Source organism: Meleagris gallopavo, chromosome 2, assembly GCF_000146605.3.
Source record: "Meleagris gallopavo isolate NT-WF06-2002-E0010 breed Aviagen turkey brand Nicholas breeding stock chromosome 2, Turkey_5.1, whole genome shotgun sequence".
Lineage (NCBI taxonomy): Eukaryota > Metazoa > Chordata > Aves > Galliformes > Phasianidae > Meleagris > Meleagris gallopavo.
Genome location: NC_015012.2, coordinates 15,140,482 through 15,162,603, shown reverse-complemented (window position 1 = coordinate 15,162,603; position 22,122 = coordinate 15,140,482). Strand labels below are relative to the sequence as shown.

The 22,122-nt window shown below is 41.0% G+C and overlaps 1 protein-coding gene and 1 long non-coding RNA gene across 2 annotated transcripts in view; both read left to right on the top strand.

The window, feature by feature from the left end:
• On the top strand, window positions 1-5,704 carry LOC116216371. Its single transcript, XR_004159037.1, has 3 exons — window positions 1-74; window positions 2,817-2,918; window positions 5,351-5,704. It is a non-coding gene; the product is annotated as an uncharacterized LOC116216371 (long non-coding RNA).
• Window positions 5,705-18,189: 12,485 nt separating this feature from the next.
• Window positions 18,190-22,122, top strand: part of LOC100544433 (neurexin-1-beta-like) — a 72,836-nt gene continuing 68,903 nt past the window's right edge. Inside the window, exon 1 of the mRNA XM_010706639.2 lies at window positions 18,190-18,330. Coding sequence (XP_010704941.2) covers window positions 18,190-18,330 — 141 coding nt within the window. The remainder of the gene's footprint in view (window positions 18,331-22,122) is intronic.

The window sequence follows — 22,122 nt, the reverse complement described above, 5'->3', positions numbered from 1 at the left end:
CTGGAGAAGAATCTCTTTCTGGAGGTTCCTCCTTGGTAAAGCTTTCCCTTCAAAGCTAGACTTTTCTAATACAGGTGAGCAATTTTCTTCCTTTCTTTTATAGCACCTTTCTAGGGTGCTAGTCTTCCTGTTATCACACCTTTTCTATCATATTGATCTCTCCAATTGCTACAACTGGAAAAAAAAAAAAAAAAAACCTGTTCACTTTTTAACTCTGTATGTAAATTATTCATTCTTCCACGTTTATGCTGTGCTCTGCCTTTTATCAAAAAACTGAATGACTTCTTGTACCTGCATCATCCATCAACAGTTAACTGTTGTAAGTGGTGGTCTCCATAATCAATTGTTACTGCAGTCTAGTAGCTAAAAAAAAGCTTCACACAATGAAGGAAAAAAACTGCACCAAACCTCCAAACACAACATAGAACAAGGGAAAAATATGGCAAAATATGGTACTTAAAGGCTGTTAATTACAGCTGTATGTTTGTTAATTCCTCCAATATGACTTCTTTATAGCTTAACAAAACAGTTCTTAATTTGGGTACCAAATAAGATTTTCATACTAATTATAGAAACCTGCTTTTAAATTCAGTCCAGCCCTGTCTAGCAGTGTTTATTACCATTATGCTGTGATAAAACAGATTTGTCAGTACAATTTTATTTGGAATCAAGGCTGTTTGCTTTGCTTTAAAGCCCTTGTCTGTAAGTATTCTGATATTAAAATGTTTCTGTCCCTTGTGGGAGAGGGGAAAAGATATCCAGGCTGCATTTAAACCAATTTACAACTTCTGTATGCTAGGCTGATACAATTGCCTGCTAGGCTGTTCCTGTCTATTCCTTTTTTGATTGGTCTTTACTGTCTATGAAACCAAGAGCGTTCCCCCCAGGTTAAACTTTGAGCTAGAAATGTCAGGTATCTGTGCTTAGTTTTGTGAGGTGCAGGGCTGGAAGTCACTGTGACTTTCATTAGCTTGTTTTGGAGGCTGCTTAAGGTCTTGGACAGACTTCAGCTGTAAGCTCTGTCATCTGGAAAAGATAGTATATACCCTCTCCTTTCTCAGTTACTCACTACCATACAAGATGGACTAGGCTCTGAGCACCCTGATCAAGCTGTAAGTATCCCTGTTCATTGCAGGGGAGTGGGACTAGATGATCTTTAAAGGTCCTTTCTAACTCAAATGGTACTATGATTTTTCTAATAACTATCTTCCGTCACTATTTAGAGCAATTAAATTCCCATATGACAGTACTCCTCCAGAAAATGAGGTCAAACTGTGGTGGGCTACTTTTTTTAAGGAAAAAAAAAAAAACATGCTATTTACATAAAGGGTAGTCTTATTAAAAACGCCACATCCTTTGAATTAAGTAAATTGGTTTTAAGTATGGTAATTTCATTCCAGTGTATACCTGAGAGGTTTCAAAGTCCATAGCAGCAAATTGTCAACAATAACATGCTTTCTGAAAACAATAGAGACATTACCTTGTTTGTAAGAGTGCTCAGGAGCTGGCAGTACATGTGGACACATAGATCTGGTTACAGCAAATAACTGTAAATGCAAAGGGAAATGGGATTTGGGCAGCCAGAAATAACTGCAGCCTCTGTTGCTGGACTTAGTAGTGAGTCCATTTTCAAGCAAGTAGGCATTTATTGGATGATATTAGTCACAGATTGGGATGGAGCAGGCTGAGAAAACAGTCACAGCCTGCATGGCTGCATCAGCTTTTTCAGGCCACAGGGACCCAGCTGCTGCTGAAGGTGCCCTCCAGTGTGGAGGAATGAGTAGGTTTTACAGAACAGCTGCTGCACACCCACTGCAATTTTCCAGTAACCCTTCTTTTTTTCAATTGAAATGAAAGTACAGTTGCTGTCAAAAGTAGAGCAGATTGCTTCATTTGACAGTTTTAGTGGCTCCAGTGCAGCGCCAGCACCTCGCAGAAATCTGTGTGGGCTGCTTTGGCATTCAGGGAGGGCCAGGACACAGGGGAATGCTTATGGTCCCTTATGATGTCCCGACAGAGCTGTTCTTGCTGTCACCCTTGCTAGGTCCTGAGCTTGGTCCTGACACAGAGGTGGGTCAGCATAAAGTAGAACTCAGGCTCAGTTTTGAGTCCTTAAGGCAGTAAGCAGGTTGTAGCGGGCTGTGTTACAGAACCGTAGGCCTTGGAAAGTACCTCTGGAGAAAACAGTACTGGTTTTCTGTCATTTTCTGCTCCCCATCTCCATTGGTATTCCTCTGCTAGCAGTGAAGAGGTCTAGGAATTTAATTAGGAGTTAATTGTTTCTTTAAAGCTTTAACTGCCTGTTCCACACACCAGAGAGGAAAAGCTCGCTTCTATTGATGTGCTTGGATAGGGAGGCAAGGCCTAAAAGCCACCCAGGCAGCGGAATCCCACAAGGATTAAACTCTACTCACAACAACTCCAATATCACTAATTTTCTGGAAGTCCAGATATCAGAGATTTTGACCAGAAAATTTTGATCAGACAAGCTTCAGTGCATAGTGTCAAACCTTAACAAAATAATTAACTCAAAGCCCAGCTTCCCTGGAAAACCCCACCCTCTCTGCCAGTTTTTTGGGGCTTGCAGGTGAGTTTAATTCCTCACTAATTACACCTGGAGAGGTAGCAGAAATTTTACCACTGTCTTATCAGTCTCACCTGGCAGAAGTGTTTTCCTGCTAGAAAACTGAGCTTGCTATAATTACAATGCCAGGTCAGCTAATTGTACAGAGATTTTTCTTTAGATTTCAGTGTTACTAGGAACCAGTGCAAAGGCACATTGGTGCAGAATTTAAAGGCATCCTTTTGATTTATAGGTGAGGTTCAAATCACAGGACAAGAAGAGTGTACTCCAAAAATAAAAGCAGACTGGCTCATGCTGTCCAGCAAATTCCTACATGAAAGCAGGAGGATTTCAGGTAATTAACTCATTTAAATCTCATTTTGTTGAAGGATGGTGCTTGAAAAAAGAGCATTTATGCCTAGCTCTTCTGAAAGCTTATTTAGTCAAGTTGCAGACCCCTTTTAGGGGTATCTTACAGAATGCAGATAGCACAAATATAAGTCGTTACTTAGACCAGTTTCTCATCTGTTTGTATTACTTTCTGTAAGTGAGGACTGCAGGATTTGGCTTGAAGTTAGGTCTATGCCTAGATCAGCAAGTATCAATTAGTAGGAGCAAATTTAATGGCAAAGCAGTTGAGGCTGAAGACATGAGCTCCCTGTCGTGTTTCAAGGTGTTCTTATTGGTTGTGATTTGGCCGTATGGCTGGGTGCTGTTAAGTTAAGCTACATTAAAGGCATTTGTGGAGCTGATTTTTATTTATGTCAGCCTGGGAAGAGTGTAGTCTGCTCAAGTGGAGTTCTCTGTGAAATTGATCGAAGTGTATAATGGGAACTACTGGAGCTGGAGTTCCTTCAGATCTGTATTTCCGTTTTAACAGAACTGTTACTGTCGCTGTGCTCTTTGTGCCTTATTAAACATTAATGTACTTTTAACTCTTTGTAATACAGCTAAGCTATTTTTAATATGAAATACCAAGTGCCAGATGTCAATTGCTACTATGCATCCTGATACTTCTTCAGGACTCTTTGCTGCTTTGACCTTGATCTTTTTTTTTTTATTTTATTTTTACCACTTTCCTTTCTTAGTTTCCTTGAATAGATTAAGAAGAACATGACAGTATTGTGAGATACGGGCTAAATGAGGAATCTATGTTTCCAACACTGAGGTCACTAGTCACTTGTAAACTAGTGACTTGTAGAAATACATTGTGATGTCCTCATCAACTGTAGAAACATACTGTAGACCGCAGACAAAGCTGGGACTAACAGAGCTCTATAAGGAAGAAGGTGTTGATCTAGGAGAAATGGTTGGGTCAGGGTAGGATTTGGCCACTCCTTGGAGTGGTAGAACTGCACTGAATAGCCCCAACCTTAGGGAACTTGACATCCAGATTTTGTGACACAGATACAATTTAAACAAAAGTTTTGATGGTCTTTTCTAACCCAACACTCACTCAAATCAATTCTTTCCAGTAAAGAAGTTAATATTAATCAGTTCCCAATTTAGTCAGTATTAAGAATATTAAAAGAAACATCAAGAGATTGAGCTACACTTGGAGACATTCACTTGTATTTTCTGCAGGCAGGAAAACTTCCATTTCTTTAAGAATGAAACTTCATTGCTGCTTTTTAAGTATGGAGTGATTGCACTTTACTCTAGCATACTTTATGTTATTATGAACACTTCATATCAGTATTTGGAATAGACATCAGTAATTCTTTTAGATTTCTAAGTGTTAGGCATCAAAACAGATGATATAAAGTGATGATAAAAGATTTCTAAATCTGAATTTCTGTAAATGGGCATATTCATGTTTTAGTGAGTGCTTTTTTTTCTGAAGCTCAAATAATCAAATTGTAGTAAGAATGAATTATTAAATATAGAAAGAAACATCTGTAAACATAGGCTTTTTCAGAAACAGTTCTGTTTCAGTTGAGAATGTATATTTCAGCAAAAAGAATGTCTTTTTGTTTTGTTGTTGTTGTTGTTTTTCGTTTTTTTTAGTGTACTAAATGATTTCTTGGTAGCACCTACTGTGACTTAGGAATTCCTGAGACTTTGAATTCAAAATGAAATGTAGAATCATTGCCACTCTTTCTGAACTCTGATCAGTTACCATGCTTTGCAGGTCAAGGTTTGTATAAGTGAAGTTGCAGGAAGAGTCTGGTACCTGATCTCACAGGTTGCTTTTCTGGAGGGCAGCTTTGCTTGCTTGGCATGAGCATGGGCTGTCCCTGCTATGCTGCTCTGCAGTCCTTATCTGTGCACCATAATTATCCATGGGAACCATTACATAGGCTCTGCTGCACGCTGTAGAAGTCTTTGCCTCAAAGGCAGTATTTGGTATTAATTTGCATGCTGTTTGGAGCAGAGCTCCCGTTAACTTCAGTGCAAGTGGAGTTTTCATCTGGGGAATGTAAGACTCTGGATATGTTGGCATATTAGAAAATACTCCAAAAGCAGGTTGAGAGCCCTATACAAACAACCTGAACACAGAGTGTGGAAAAGCCAACCCAAATAATCTAAGAGTCTGATTTCCTGAGATGGACAACAGGCTGTTGTGGAGTCATGACTTACTCCTGTGAAGTCTTTAATAGCTGTTTTTGGTTCAGCAAGTGTGAGATGGGAAAGGCCTGATATTGCACAGCAATAGATAATACAGCCTAACAAAATGAGGACTGAACAAACAGGACTCTGCAATTTTCAAAATTGTTTTCAAATGTTATAGAGATGCTATGTTGTAAAGTGGAATAAAAATCTAACAGTGAGACTTGATGATAACAGGGTTGAACAGCAAAGACTGATGAACATCACTGACAGTAGAAGTTGTAATCACATGAGAAAATAAAGAGGAAAGGAAGAGGAGACAAACAGCTCTGAGTGCCTTAATAAACAAGGCTTTTCTTTCTGTTGTAAGCGTGTAAGGCCCTCAGTTCCGTATACGTGTTGGGGATGTTTGCAGTGCATCAATTACAACTGCTAGATGCAGAGCTACAACAGCCTAGGAGTTACAGTGGGGTGGCTCTGGTTGCCCTGAGCTGTGCTGTAGGTGAACTGCTCACACACGGAATTTAATTCATGAAGATTCATTTTTCTTCAAATGCTTATTGAACACTGTTAGCAGCTTCTTTGCTAAGCAGCCAAATTTCTTTACTACTCCCATTATCGTCCACACAATTTCTGAAATGAGAAGTGTTTTTGCCACTGCATACATTTTCTTTTTTTTTTTTTTTGGAGTTTTTATGAGGCTGAGAATGAACCATATCAATTCTGAGTTTAAACATAATGATCCTTCCAGATTCTTAATGAAGCAAACGTTTATGTTTCAGATAATTAAGAATCAGAGTAACAAATCATTTTAATTGCAGTTATTATAAAATGTGTGAAAGTTCACATGGAAGGTTTGTTTTAAACAAATAATACAGGTATTAACACTGTTAGCTCAGTCTTTCTGCTGCTACAATGATGTCCATTAATAACACTCAAAGTACCTTAACCAGACTACAGAACCTAAGGCTTAATTAGAAGAACAGTGAAATGTTAGTGAGAATAGAGGGAGGAAAAAGTCTTTTCTTCCCAGCTTTTTCTCCTGGTTTACAATTCAGATTATTGACTAGAGGAATTGCACCAGCATATTGTTGATATTGAATTTGAATTTGCCATATAGAGAATTTGTCTTTATCTGCTCAGTTTATACCAATGCAAGTCCAATATGGAAAGAAGTCATAGTTTCAGCAGTTCAGATGTTTTGGAAACACATCTTGCATTCTGTACTAAGCTCATCCACAACCCCCTGTACGTGCAAGGGTAATTGTAGCTTTGCTGATGTGTTCAGAGAGAGAAAGGAAGAAGACAGCCACATTACAGTAAGTAAGTTTGTTTGAGCTTGCAGACTCCAAGAATAGGAATTTTCTTGTTTGTCCAGCTTTGCATTGAACAAAGTAGAAATGAAAGGAAGTTGATCTTGATTAACAAAGCTCCAGTTCAAAGCAGAAGTTTGTGTCCACCTCTAAACCACTACCAAACATCAGCTGCATCACACATATTGACAATGGTGTGTCAAGTTAGCCCAGGGGTAGGGAACTGATGCAACTTTACAGAAACATTGTCAGCATAATTCTGTAGGCTTTATTGTCATTACTCGCAGTTGTGCCAACAAGGACCTGAGCCCAGCAGTGCATGTCCATACCAGTGCAATTCACAATTCAGACCTTTATTCTACCAGGTATGATAGAGAGAACTCTACTTCCTCACATTTTTATTCCAGAGGAAACATTAAAGCTTTTTTGCCAATGGCATTGCAGCACAAAGCGATAGATGTAATCAAAACAGTCTTTCAGCTCTTTTTTCCTTTTCTTTAATCATATTAGAGAAATCAGCAGTTCTGTAACAATGATTCTTGAAGGTATATATACTACTTTGTTACTACAGCAACAAGCAGCACTGACAGCATCAAGTTATAGATGAACTGAAGCCTTTTGCAAGTCCAGATCAAAATGAAGATGGCCACGACACATCTGCTGTATGAAAAGGGGATAGGATTATAAGGTTAACAGGGCAGCTACAATATGGAAAAGTATCTTATTTTTACAAAAAAAAAAAGCTTCGGTGGTATTTCACAAGCCCTTGAGTCAGAACAGGTGGGAATTTGTACCAAATCTTCAGCAATTAAGTCAGCCCTTCTTGATTTACTTTGTGCTGTTCCAGTAAGGGATGACCCATCTCTTTTTAAGGGATAGAGATTGCTCTCTAATCAAGGGGTAGCATATAGCTATTTTCACAGCAGTAGAGAAGGCGGTGTTTAAGGCAAGGACAGGACCTCCCTGAGCGTCTTGATGTTTGAGGGGGGGGAAAAAAAAGTAATCTGCTTTATCTTGGATCGTCTGCTTCCTGACAATGCAGACCTGCTCTGCTTTTTTTCCTCTACATCCTTCAGGAATACATGTGGAAAAAAACAAAAAGCATATGGGGGAAAAAGGGCAATCTCACCTTTCACTTCCCTCCTTACCCTTCATTACTTCTCCCTCCCTCCCTGGAAAAGCCAAGGTCTCTATTCTTGAGCTAAGGCACCCTCAGAGTAAATACTGGATTTGAGTTATTTCAAACCCTGATCCCATAAAGACACCTTAATGCAGTCCAGCTTTCAAAAGCATACAGTGAAGTGAGCTATTATGTGCTGAGCTCTTTAGAAAAGCTGACCGTAAGTTCTATTTTATTTACCAAGACCCAGTCTATGCTAGCTTTTGTGATGCAGAAATAGTTTTGTAAATTATACCAATACATTTCCTAGCAGAGAAGCTGCTTATATCGGGCAAAATGAGCTTGTGGCAAGAGACATTTAAAAGAAATGGGGGATAAAATAACCAGCACTAAGAGTTATATAAGTGTAACCGTATCTAATTTAGCTACAATGTTGATATTGGGGTTTCTTCCCTTCCTATGTCTCTCTCTGTACAGGATGAGAAATGAGCATATGTCCAGAACAACACTTCTTTATCAAGGGCAGCTTCGTATTGGCTTTGCTTAAGGAAAAGCAGGGTGAGAACTTGCAGAGCAGATTCGAAGAGCTAAACTGCTGAAATAGAATGCCATTCTGTGTTTAGTAAGGCCATTGTCTTGAATTGTGTTACAGAAGCTCATTAAAGCTATTATGTATTTACTAAGCCTCTGTAACTACATGGGTGCGTGCTCTGAGATTGCCTGAAGAATTAGATTTCCTAGCTTAAGTGGTAATGAATGGGGTTGAGTCTCATGCATTTTGCCTTGACTTCAGGGGGGAAAAAGTGATGGACAGTGATGTCAGCTGAGGAGACAGGTGGTAACTTGTTAAGCCATCATGACTCACTATGTTAAGTCTTCAGCCTTCACTCTTAGCTGTAGCTAGTTAGACTTTAGGCAGATGAAGAGCTAATGGCAGAGACTGTATTAGAAAAATAACTAGGTCTCCAAATCCACTTAGCTACTCAAAAACATGCCTGAAAAAATGCTCAGTTAAGAGAGAGCCCTAAATAATTCATTAACTTTTTAAAGTTTTACCCTGCCATTGATTTCTGACTTGCCTGCATATTAAGAAGTATGTAACATTTTATTGAATTACTGACTCTCAGAGAACTGAAACTGGTCAATTCTTTATGTTCTTAAGAAATGGGAAAACAAAGGTGGGTCTCTTAATTCTCTCAGTCATACAGTTCATCTGTGCTTTCTCTGTGCTTTTACATTTTTGCATGGTAGTAGAGTGAACGTTCAGGTGTTGAATACCTCCAGCTTTCATTCAATTGTAGAAGTTAACTTGTCACAATTTTGAAGTCAATAGGACCCAAAAATGAATTGTAAAAGAATGATTCCTGGAAAATATCAGATTTAGATGAAATTAATCTCATAGTTCAGTAGTCTTAGTCCTTGATCTCTTCCTGATGTTCCTGCTCCTCAGCTGTCCTTTCTTGCAGTTCTTATGATGGTGACTGAGGTTATGCAGCTGGTGCAGAGAGAAATCATTCAGTAGCAATATAAAGAGTGCTTAAGCCCAGAAAAAGTGTCCACACTTGTCAGGTTCTGGCTGAAGAATCGTTGTTTAGGATCCCTCAGAAGGCCGCCTACAGAGCTGGTCACTACATCCAAGTTTCCTGAGCCTTGTTCTTAATTCCCATAAATCTTCTCCTTCCTGTATAGTGTGAATATCTGGAAAAATACTGTTATATAGAGAACAAAGGCGATTCTTCTCTTCTGGAGAGTAGCAAGGCAATAAAAAAGGCAAGTTTGTTTCTTGTGTAGTAGAAATGTGAGCATATATAGCCTCAAATCTGAAGACTGATTTAAACTGGGAAGTTCACAATGCCTTGATCAAAACAAACAACATTTCATTAATTGAGCAGCATCACTGGAATGCACTGAGCTCCCCTTTATCTGATTACGACAGCTTCTGATTAAGCATTGTGGCCTTGGACATGTGGGATTTTACAGATGGGGGGGGAAAATAGCAAAGACAAGACCCATCAGGATATAGGATGCTGTATAGCATTCTGTAGCCTTTTCTTTTCCCTTCTTTTACAACTTCTTCCCTTCTGAGCTTTAAATATTAAACACTACAAGCTCTTCTGTATACCAGTAAACCTGCAGATAGAAAACAGTATAGGTGTGCTTTATTCAGTTACAACTTTCTTCATTCAGTAAACTACTATTTTAAGCATACCCATCCCACATGCGCATCCTATAAACAGTGTTTTGGTTGGTTTTGTTAAGTTTAAAGCCTTTCTGCATTTGTAGAACAACCCTGTGTTTTTGTGTTATAAATACCTCGTTCACTTTGTAGCAGTAGCTATTTCTGCTTAGCTTTTCTGTCTGTAGAAAAATGGAATAGATCTAGTGAAACTGTTTAGAGTTATAGAGTAAATAAACATTTATTATGCATTTCTTCCTCAAACTTTATGGATTGCTTCAATGTAATTAGTACACAAGATAATTGTCAAGCTTCTTTAAGTCTTTTTTTTTTTGTTAAAAACTTAAGAATTGCCACTAGATATTTTTAGAGAAATGAGAGTCAGTATTTCTCCTTCACTCTTTCCCGTAACTTAGGCTATGGGGATAAGTGGATCCAGTGCTTAATGGTATTGCAAATCATATTATGCAAACCTTTAAACATCCAATCATAAAAACCTTAAAAAAGCAAGTAAGTGAATTTCCACAGTGCTTCCTGGAAGAGGCAGGCGAAAGGTCTTAAATATCTCTCCGAAATGTAGCTCACTTAGCTGTGATTTTGCTTTCACGCTTATATAAATGACCAGGAAAAGGATTGAGAACAAAAGATTGGGGCAGATAACAGCGTGTGCAGGCGTGAATAATAGAACCATAGAGTGGTTTGGGTTGGAAGGGACCTTCAAGATTGTCTAATTTCAACTTCCTGCTGTAGGCAGGGCTGCCTCCCGTGAGACCAGGTTGCTCTTTGCCTTATGTGTTATCAGTGCCCTGGCTTCTGCCACTTCATTCTCTTCTATTCTGGCATCTTCTTGCCCTGCCCACTCTAATCCTAGTGCCCTGCCAGGACAATTCCTATTGTGTTGAGCTCTTCTGAATCTTTTCACATACAGGAACTGCAGTGAGATAACCAAGTGACAACATTTACCAAACACACCTACTCACAGTCCTAGATATGCATCTTTCCTCACTACTCCTGAAAGCAGATCTGATTCAGCTGATGAAATAAGCATAGGAACACATGAGCTCACTGAATTTTGAGACCAATTTTGACTCCTGTTCTCTCTGCAGCTTCTCATATCTTGACTGATTGATTGATTCATCATTAACAGCTCGAACCTTTGAATGAAACCAGTGGGAGTCTTGCCATTTTATCAGCAAGAACAGACTGCTGCTTAAGTTTCCCACATGAAAGTACAATTCGCTAATGTGTAAAAGGGTAAAATAAAATCCAAGAGACTGAGATGGCTGCTCTTAAAGTCAATTTAGTATAGAAAACTTGTACTGAAGCAACTGTTTGAGTATAATCAGCAATCTGTGGATGACTTTTATATTTATTTTTACATGTCACTTTCAGTTTGTCTGACTTCATTTTTTCTGTTGATCAGGTGTGTTGAATGTAAGTGTGAACGTTTTTTTGGTACTACTCGATGATTACCACAGTCTTCCATTTGCCTCTCCTATGATTGCTCTCCTCTCACATCCTCTCTACTGTCTCATGTGTCACAGTCATCCTTGGAAGCACCGAAGATAGGACACCCTCCCAGGGAGCCATCATCAGCACTCTGATTTAACTGTCAGTCCTTGGGGCACCTGGAGAAAGATGCGTGGTAGCTGGCAGCAAGCACTGGGCTAGCTGTACCAGTATCACAGAAAATATAGGCTGAATCTCCCACCTGTCAGAGAAGGGACCTACCACCAGGCTACTGAGGCAGTCTGTCTGGCTGTGGCAAGATAGATTTGTTTTAACTCATAAAATTCCAGGCTAGGTTTGAACGTAACAACACACAAAGGTTCTTAGGAATGCATTAGTCTCAGATGTTATTCCTCAGTGAGCTTCAACATCTCTTGGTCATAATATCAAGGAGAGATATAATTAGATTTATATTTATGTGCTTTTTGCAACATACAGGGTTATTTTCTGTTCATGCTATTACTGCTTTGGGAGAATAAACAAAACTGATGAACACATTATTATACCTTTATGAGGGCAAGTTATTCGATGCATGAATGCTAGTGACACTTTCAGTACTGTGCTCACAACGCTTATTCTGATCATAATGGTTTTAATAATACATGAGCTCATGCATATACATACTGTAGCTCGGCTCTTTCATTAAGAGTCTTGCTAAATTCTCTCAGCTAGTCTTCCCCAGTGCTCACGCATTTTCAGGGTGAAAGTCCTTTTATTTGTCACAGGCAGGTTGCAAAATCTTGCTGAGATATCATTTTAAATTTGTTTGGATCTGCAACCTAGTTTAACAAGGGCAACTTGCAGCCTTTGCTATTCCTCCTGGGAGAAAAGAAGTGAAGCTTATGTGAAGTGTTTTAATGTATGAAAAAGCCATGTGAAAGGAAGAGTGGAAAATTGGATTCAGTAATTAAGATTTTGTGTTGAGACTCCAGTGGTCTCTGTTCAATTCCCCAGAGTTTCTACAGGAGTTTGGGCAAGTCACATCAATCTTTCTAAGACTCTGTAAAGTAAGGGTAACAATTTCCTCTTTTCCTTCTGCTTTGTCGTATTTGTCTCTAAGCTCTCAGGTACAGACTTTCTTTGTGTTTATACCTTGCCTAGCATACCATGGCTTTGAACGTATTCAGGGACGCTTTTTTTTTTTTTTTAATATACAAACCAAGTATTAGAAAGTAAAATACTTACGAATTTATATCTTCAGTGCTCCAATTCAGGATAGTCGCTTTAAACAAATGTGTTGAAGAATGTGTATTTATAGAGAAAGCTCTTGATCCTAATGTTTTTGGACAGAAAAGCAAGATTCTGTGTTGAGAGCAGGATGGGATCTGTGCATTAAATACAGCTGGCACAGAGGAATGAATCCATCTTTCACGTCTGCTCTTGGCTCTGTATACTTGGGACACACTGCAAGAGAGAGGAGAAATTCTGGAGAGGCCTGATGTATGGCAACAGAGCAGGAGTTCGAAGTGATGAGAGAGGACTACATGTGGTGGGTCCCTACTGGGAGAAGTTGTAGCTGCTTTTGTGCTTGTAAAAGAGTGCAGGCTTATGTGGCTCTGGCTTTCCGGAGTGCACCTGCCTGCAGTGTAGGCAGTGCTTCCTGCACTTGAACTTAAACACAAGGCTTTACATAGGAGTGGCTGTGAGATTTCTCCTTCCTTCCTGCTAATCTGTGTCTGGTATTTCTGTGGAAATGAAAGTACCTGAAACAAACCAAACACTGGCCCCTACCCTGACAAAATCAAATTACTGTAATGAAATAGAATTTTACATCATGAATCACTGGCACCTATCAGGCCATAACATTGCAGCAGGCTGCTAATGAAGCACTGTTGTTCATCACCTGGTGTAAGTATACAGCTTCTTCAGTTCAAGACTACTTCAAGAGGTGCTGCTGTGATCTCGGAAGCCCTTCAAGGATCACAACTGTGTGTGTAGGGGTCGTTCACAAACGGGCAAAACAAAGCTGAGCTGTTTGCATGCTGCAATAACATGTCCATAGAGCTCCTCTGTGTTCACAGAGTACAACGCGGGGCACAACTGGAAGCTGTGTTTATGAAAGTGTTCCTGGTTCATTAGCTGTGATTGACATGTTAGGTACACCTGCATCCCTATTAAGTCCTGACACCATCTATTAGGGCAGAGTGACCTCCCTTCTGGGCAGCAATCATTATCACTCTGCTCTTAAGAGGGGCGGATGGTGTTCACCTGGACCACGCATCAATTTCTAGTGTCTTCTCTCTTGTTCTACATTGTAAGCTACATTTTTTTCCCTGAGAATCTGCTGTTTCAAAGCTACAACAGAGCAGAAATGGTGAGTAATCCTAAAACTGAGAAATTTCCAGTCCATTTGCTGTCACTGTTGACCCTGTTCAGTGCTGTACAAAATCTGAAGAAAAAGCTTAAAAGCAGCTGGCTTTGAGGCTTCCTTGCAGTTCTTGAACAGTTCTCCAAGGAGTTTGTATGTTATGAGCATCAATAGCTCCGAGAGTTTAGTTAGAAAGTGTCCTGTATCCCATCCCTCTTCAGGATCCTGCCACACTGACATACTCCAGAAATAAAAAGCAAACCTGTAAGACTGTGTACCAGGGGAGACTAGTAAAAAAAAAAATAAGAGTCCATAAGGGCTCTGCTTAATGCCTGAAATAACCCAATATCTAGTTAATCTGGGGCCTCTGGGTTCAGTTCAGGACATGTTCCCTTGCTTGATCAGATTTTTCTTACTTTACCATGCATGTTTTCTTTGTGAGGTTAACTCTATTACGTACTTGCATCTTAAAGTACAAGAGGTTTTGAAGTATCAGATCCACAGTTAATGTATTTCTCCAAGTTGTCAATAATGCGATCTGGAAATAGTAAAAGAGCTGTAGAGGAAACGAGAAGTTTGCACAGTACTGATATGTTTAGAAAGAGGAGTCTGCTCTAGCTGTGAGAAATTCAGGTCTTTTTTTGTTCAGGACAATCTGGAAGGGAGAAAGTCTAAAAGGATCAAAAGGAAAAAGCTCAGCAGTCATTTGTAATGAATGTCTTGCTATCCACCTTACCTTGTTGACCATGGGTCTGTTTGTGCCGCTCCTGAAGTTGTGTCCAAGCTTGAACAACTTCAGTAGCACAAGACCCTGAAAGAGTACCTGTCTCATTTTTTTTTTTAGTAACTCATTATACAGCATTTGAACTAGTTGATTACTGTGGGCTATTTTCTATCTACCCCCATACTTCTACTCTTACCTTCAATTCATATATATAAGTAATGCTCAGGAAGCTTATTGCAGCTGATGTAAGGTAAGAGAGGCTCTGCCAGCCACTCTGTAGCTGCCACATGCCATCTTCTCCAAACTCTTTATGTTATAAATATTTCTTTTTAATACCTCAAAGAGAAATACTCTAGTAATTATAGCAGCAATTTCCTTCCTTAGCTTTACTGTTTCTTCTCTCCCGTGCAGATTATTTCATTTAAGCTGATATCCTGAGCAATTATAGTACAACATCATTTGAGACGTAATCACCTCTGGCTAACCTCTTCAGGATCCTTTGGATATAAATGCGTTGGTGTCTAAGCATCCCAGAGAGAACAATTTAGTGAGCAAAACTGATATGAAAACTAATATTTCCCAAGAAACTTGGTCAGGCGTAAAGCACAACAAAAGCTCTCTGTTACGAGGCAGGGAATATCAGGAGAAGATATTGCATTGATTTTATGGGCAGAAAAAATAACTATGATCATCTATTCCCATTGCCTGCAAAACACATGCCAGTATCTCAGCTGCAGCCACTGCTACAGCCTGCAATGGACCACATCCAAAGCCCTGTGAAGGCACTAGAAAAAAACCACTCTTGGCTTCATTGAGAACTTTGGATCAGGGTCAGTGTGAACAGAAGCCCAGTAGTGCATCACAGCTGTGGGGAATTCCCTGGCTCACATGGAGCAGGGATCGTCCCCCAGTAAATGGGGAACATACGTAGCTTCCTGTAGGCAGGACAGTGCCTCTTCCAATGTTTCTTCCCTGGCTGTCACTGTCCTCACTGAGGCAGGAAGCAAACTCAGGGAAGAGCTATTTTCTGTCTCCCCACTGTCTGCAGCCACTGCCTAGGGCTGCTCTCAGCAGCAGTTGCTGAACATCTGGACAGAGGAACTTTCCTCTTCACTGTTGTAGACATGGATATTTGCTGGAGTTTGGTCTGCTCATCTAACTTTCTGCTCAAAAACAAAACAGAGCTACTTTTTTTTTTTCTTTTGATTAGGAATAGCTTACTAAAAGTTGAGAAATTTGAAAGGTGTCTTTGGGGGTGCGTGGGTCATTGGAGGAAAAAAACAAGAAGAGTCAAATCACAACATCAAATTGACTTAACTAGTCTTGGAGAAACATGCAAACAAAAATAAGTGCTCTCGTGGCCTTCAAAGAAATGAAATTGCTCTTTGAGGCTTCAAAGAGCAATAATTCAGAAATCCTGCATTTTGTTACAAAATTGCAGTTTGCATTTTAGCAGTGGCAAGACTCGGCATAAATGTATAATCAATGCTTCCCATTTTCATTAAAAAAGTAGAAGCACATTGTGAAGAGGATGATACAACAGAATAATTCCCACTGGTGACATAAAATCTCCTCTTCCCCCTCTACAGCTGCTCTGGATGCATACTCTGCAGCACAACTTTTGCAGAAAAAGGGAATGTGAAAGGGAAGCCTGCAGGCTCTTGTATTTTGCATAGAAATATTCCCTTTTAGACCACAGTTTGATTTCTTCCCAGGTGACTAATAACTTAAAAGTGCTAATTATGGTGCAAGGTTTCATAATATACATGAAACAGCTGGGTCCTGCTGCTCTTCCTGATGAACAAGCACCACAACAGTTCACCAGCTGACCCCTTCTGTGGAGGCAGCAGCCACAGAGAGGTCTGAATTCTCGCATCTCAGGAGATGCTTGCTCCAAGGGTTACTGCTTTCTCCTAGGAATGTGCACGCTCCTCCCTGTGCCTGACTGTTTTGCTGGCTTTTGTAAGCCTCCCTTACAAAAGAGCTACACAGCTCCCTTTTTGCTTTCCCCTTGAGCTTCCTCATTGATAAAACAGTGATATTTAGGAAGTATGGTTTTTCTTTTATGATCTTTTCCCATGTAGCTGTCAAGATAGAATGTAAAGTTTGGATTCCCATTGCTGAAAGTGTGCTGAGGACACCAAGGATCTGAAAACCCCCATCTGTGGACAGCAGCTGGTGATTAAACACAGGTGTCTAATATCATTTAAATGACCTTGGTAACCTGACTTGCCTGTGCCATCTCTGTCTGTCCTGCAAGAGACTAGGTTGAGAGGTAATCGCCTCAAGTTACTCAGGGGAGGTTCAGGTTGGATTTCAGGAAAAATTTCTTTTCAGAATGACTGGTGAGGCATTGCCCCAGGCTGCCCAGGGAGGTGGTGGAGTCATAACCCCTGGAGGTGTTCAAGAGCCGTGGAGGTGTGGCACTCATGGTTGTGGTCAGTGGGACGGTGGGGATTGGTTGGACAGGATGATCTAAAGGTCTTTTCCAGCCTTAATGATTCTATGATGCTTCTGTAAAGGCAAATAGAGGGCAGTCAGATGAAAGACCTTAACAGCCTGAAGGCATTCAGCTGCTCAGAGGGCTTTGATGGGACATGGCAAGGCAACACAGGGAGATGAGAGCTAGCTCAGAAAACACTGGTGCCAGCCTGCATTGCTCTAACGCACCAGGCAGGCCCATACACCCTGCTCTGCAGTCAGCACAACCATGCCAACAGAGCAGCTTTTTGATGTAGCTGTTTTGTTCCTGATAACTCCATTAGTCCAGGCTAACTCTGTTATCCTTGAAAAACACTTCATTGCACCATGTAGATACTCCCAGAGGAACTGTTCTAAAGCCTTTGATAAAATGGGAGGTGAAAAATTGTGAATTGGAACTTGGAGCAGAAAGTTCCAAGAAATGGCACTGGAACGCACGTACTGCCTTTTAGGACTCGGAGGTAAGTAGAATATTTGATTAAAACCTTTATCTTGTAGGCTGATTTACACCAGTAGGGAATCTAACCCTTTGCTTTTCTCTCTCTTGTGACGGTAAGGTGAGTGTGTGCCAGGGAGGGTGGGACAGGTCAGAGTATGTACAAATCTACTTCAGTAAGCTGAGAGGGAAAAATATGGATTGCCTAACAGAGGCTTTTTCATTTGATATGTACCTTCTTGCAGTAGGAGGACAAAAAGCAGCTCCTGGACAGAAGTAGTGCCTGCTGCTCTAGAGCAGCTTGGGAGCTCTGCACTGGTGTTTCAGGGCAGGTTTTCTGTTTTATTTTCAAATGAGCAGCAGCATGGGATTTTTAGCAACATTCCTACTATGTTTCTAATAGCCTTGTTAACATGTAGGAAATCAATACTAGGCAAAGTGAAGGAGCATACAGAGGAAAGTTAGTGAACTATGCTTTGAGGCCCATTCAGACTTTATCAGCAATAATTGCTCTTCTCCAGGAATCCTAGCTCTTTTGCTGCCCCCACTAAGACCAAGCCAATCATTGTCATTGTCAGTTATCTGTGGGCAAAATGCCTCTACCCAGGCAGCATGGGCCATGCAGCGTTTATCTCAGGAGCAGCACTGCAGTATAGAGGTAAAGAATTGAAGATCTTTAAGAGAATGATTAGAAAATCAATGAGGAAAAAGGTTCCAGTGGGAAGAGAATTAACCTCACCTATCAGAAATCTTTTTCAACTTATTCTGCATTGCTAGCTTCCTCTAAGTCTCTTGATCCAGTCCTTTCACTTGCTCCTCTTGCTTTATCCCTGGAAAGTCAGTCTGCAACACATCCAATGCTGTGCTTCACAATGTACACCTGTTGTACAAGACAAACTAGGCATAGCATTTAGTTGGTGAGTGGTAGATACCATAAACAGGGTTGCAGTCAAAACTGAAATACCCAGCGCCAGTCTATTTCTCCAGTATTCCCATGCAGAAACCCCTCATGATGCAGTTATCTGCATTTTCTGAGTATAAGAAGGATGCTGAAATAACTGGGAGCAGTGCTGCAAAACCCCAGAGGAGTGATGCTGAGCCCCCACTGTCAGCAGTAAAAGAGGAAGAACTGAGGAAGGGTAGACCGCAGGTACGGGTGTGGTGAGTGCCTTGCTGGGTGCGTCATTCCTCTCCTTGTTTCCTTCCCACACTGCTGTCTCATGGTACAATCACTTCATCTTTTGTGCTGAAGAAAAGGAAATATGACGCTGTTGATCAGCATTGCTTCTGCCATTGTAATAAAACGAAATGAGATCCAGGGTACTCAGCAATTACCTGAGAGAGTCAGACTTACTGACCTTCACTGCGGCTATTAATGTGCAAAACTCTGTCTTCCCACTGTAAAAGCTGTCTCTCATTTCTGAAGTGAGAACAAAGAGAGTAGAAAAAGAGAGAACAAAAGAATTTCACATCTATGAACACTGAACCCTGTCTTATTTTTCATTTTGCTCACACTGAGTATTTAATGTCAGTTGTAAGTATCACCTGATTCATTACACATCCCTGTGACATAAAGACTTTCTCGCTGTTTGCATGTGCAGTCTTAGCATCCAAATAACTTACTTCGGACCTTTGGAATATCTTTGTATTTTTAGTCAGAAGTAGTGTTTCTGTAACAACTAAAATCATTTGTGAGTTATCAGGTGGGGTTTGCCCTGTGCTCGTGGGGTTTTGACTGCTCCATGCACGTGTCCAGCAGGATGGGCCAGTGGCAGAAGCTGACAACAGAGGCACTGCTCGGTACCCAGTGCTGTCATTTTCCCAGGGAGATGTTAATGAGGTTTCCTCAGCATTTCATGAAAATTTCATGTGCAGCACAGAAGGCTCCCTGACAGAAGCAGCTCTGGTGAATCTCACTGAGGTGGTTTAAGCCCTTACAACCTCCCACAATGTGCTCCCTCTGTCCGTGACGTTTGTCATCCTTGTAGCCAAATGAAAGAGGCACCTGAACCTCAGCTGCTGCCGCATGGAGTTTGACATATCGTCTTGTGCTGCCAGTGAAAGTGATGGGCAGGGCTGGGGGGCAAGGAATCATGGAAGAGAAGGGACTCCTCTGCCCTGTGATGGACATGTTGACTTCTGCTTAACCAGGGGAGCAAGGACACCACTGTAATCATTGTGTTATTTTAATTGCTTTTAACGCCTTGTTCTGCTGTGTGTCGAGAGACAAATAGCAGGGCACAAGAATCTCCCAAATCCTTGATAAACTCATTGGAGAGCATTTCAACAATTTCCTTCACAACTAGGAACTCCACTTCCATTTTCAAAACTTGCTTGGGTGGCTTAGGTAACTCAGGTGTCCATGACCTGCTGCAGATGGCTACAGTTAGCTGCCCAGACCAGTTAATACTGGTCCATTCTTTTAAACTCAGCATCTTTGTGGCATGGTTTAGAAGCTGGCTAGAGCCAGCCATAGTCAGCTGCTCAGTCTGCACTGGAGATCAGACACTTAACTGCATCTGTGGGGGGTTAAGAGTGGCAGCACCCTATGCTGTCCCTGCCATGCAGGAGAAGCCTTCTAGGAGGGAGCAATGACAGTGGGAGCTATTTCAGGTGTCTGATTCACAGGTCACACTAGTCGAGCCAACTGAGCCAACAGAGGTGACTTCCTCAGGGACAGATGATAAGACTGCTACATGTGGTTTTACCCCTGAACAGAGACATCTGAACATCTAAGCAGTAACTCCTGAGCCACCTCAATTCACTGTGTGGTGTTTCAAGAAAATCAAAGTTGCTGATGGCCCCTGATAGATCACCTGGGTGGAAGAACTAAGGGGTATCCAGTGGGGTTAATCACATCTTAATTTCCCTGGGCTGGCTCTCTGGTGCAATAGTGACAGTGAAGCTGTGAGAGTGTGTCTGCCTGCTTGCATACCTAGCCAGTGCTGTGAGAAATGTGGTTATTTCTCCAGATGTGAAACGGAAAGGCTATTTAAATTCAAAACAACTCCCTACAGAGTTATGCCAAAAGTTATGCGTCAAGTTTATAAAATCAGATTAAAAGTATGCATATTGTGCTTTGTTCCTGCTTAAGTACATTTGTAATTGCTCTGGAAAAGTGGTGCAGTGTTGGATATCTTTCTGTAGTAATTACAAATGAGCATGAAAATACAGATGGGGAGATGAAACACTAAAGGCCAAATCTAATAAAGAATTACAGTATTGCAGCACCTTCCTTGCAGTCATCTGGTGCCCATATGGAATCCAGAACACTGTTAGACACCTAGTCTCCATTTAGAGAATCCTACACATACAGGACAGACTGATCTCTCAAAACAGGAGCTAAAATAACCAGCTTCCTGAGAAGCTTCCTAAAACCAGCGCAGTTGGATGTGTCTGCTTTGAGCTATCTGACTAAGAAACACCATGAGCAAGTGTACATGTGAGACACTATACCCTGGCCATCTGATCAGGTTTTCAGAGGATATTTAGCTTTGGATCACCAGCCATGCTCTTCCCTGGCTGGGTATCCCACCATATTCCCAGTTTTCCTTCAGATATTTTGTGGTATCTAAGTTAGAGGAAGCTTTCACTCCTTTGTCCCAATACTTTAGTGGCCTTCGTACGTATTCAAGAAGATTCAAGTTTAATTTCCCTTCCACACCAAAGCTGTTACCCTGCATCGGAAACAACCTGACAGCATGAAAAGCAGCAGTAGGAAGGACTTCAGCTCCGCAGTGTGCTGCCTGGCAGTGGTGTGAGGGGAATATAAATGCATTCCATGTATGAGTAAGGACCCATTTCAGTGTGTCCTAACTACTGCATTATGGGCATCATCTCCTTGCACGGTATTTCTGTAATTGTTCCTGCACAACGGCACAGTAGTAGCAGAGTTGTGGGGATATCCCAACAGGTGATAGTTCAGATGCTCCTGCAGGATGACAGACATTTGAATGTCCTTTGGCAGATGTGGGAATTGAGCCCAGCCCTCCTGAGCTGAGTCTTTTGATGGCTGTCAGAAAATAGGCCACTATCTTCAGTGGTGTTTTAAAAATCTAGGGGAGTTAGACCTCCTTTAGAAGAGATCTCATCCATCAGTTGGTTTTATCCTGGCAAACCTAACAAAAAGCCTTCAGGGAAGGGGAGAGTGCCAATAGAAGGATTGGTCAGTTCTTTCAGGACTGAGCTGTCCTGATGCCTGTCCAGGTTTGATAACAAGAAGCTTAAAGTACTGTCTGTGTAAGCCTTTTCACTTGCTTTTTTCACAGCTCTGCCTCCTTCACTGAGCTATTGCATACATCCCACTTTGAATCTGACCTTGTATAGTGTATTTGGGTACACAGTCTATGACAGAGCAAAGAACTGAACTTGGTCTCCTGAGTCTTGATGCATCTTTGAACCCGTCTTTGTCTTCTGCTGATTTAGCCTTAGCTTTGCTCGCTCCTTGCTTGAGCAAAGCTGCTCTTGATGTTTAAACTCATGGCCATGTATTAATTAGAGATCTGGAGACAGAAAAACAGCCACTAATCCCTACTAGATAAAAAAAGGAAAGAAAAGCAGATTGAAGTGAAATATTTTCACAAAAGAAGCTAGATGCTTTTGTTGTTATTTTTCTCATCTGAAGCTGTAAATATGATGCCAGCTTCTATCAGACACATATGATAATGGCTGCCCATTTTGCAGACTGATAAAAGCAGGATCAACACCTCAAAAGAAAGACATGTAGCTGAAATAAAATTATCTACGGGATGTTGCTAAGCAGGTGGGCACCTTGAGTCTCATCTAGCAAGCTCACCCATTCCTGAGACAGTGCCCAGCAGAGCAGAGGATAGGATATTCCTGGCCATACACACAGTATCAACATTACAAAGGTCTTAGAGACAAATACAGCTTGAAATGACAATCCTTAGGGCTTTCCAGAAGGGAGACTGATTGAACCAGA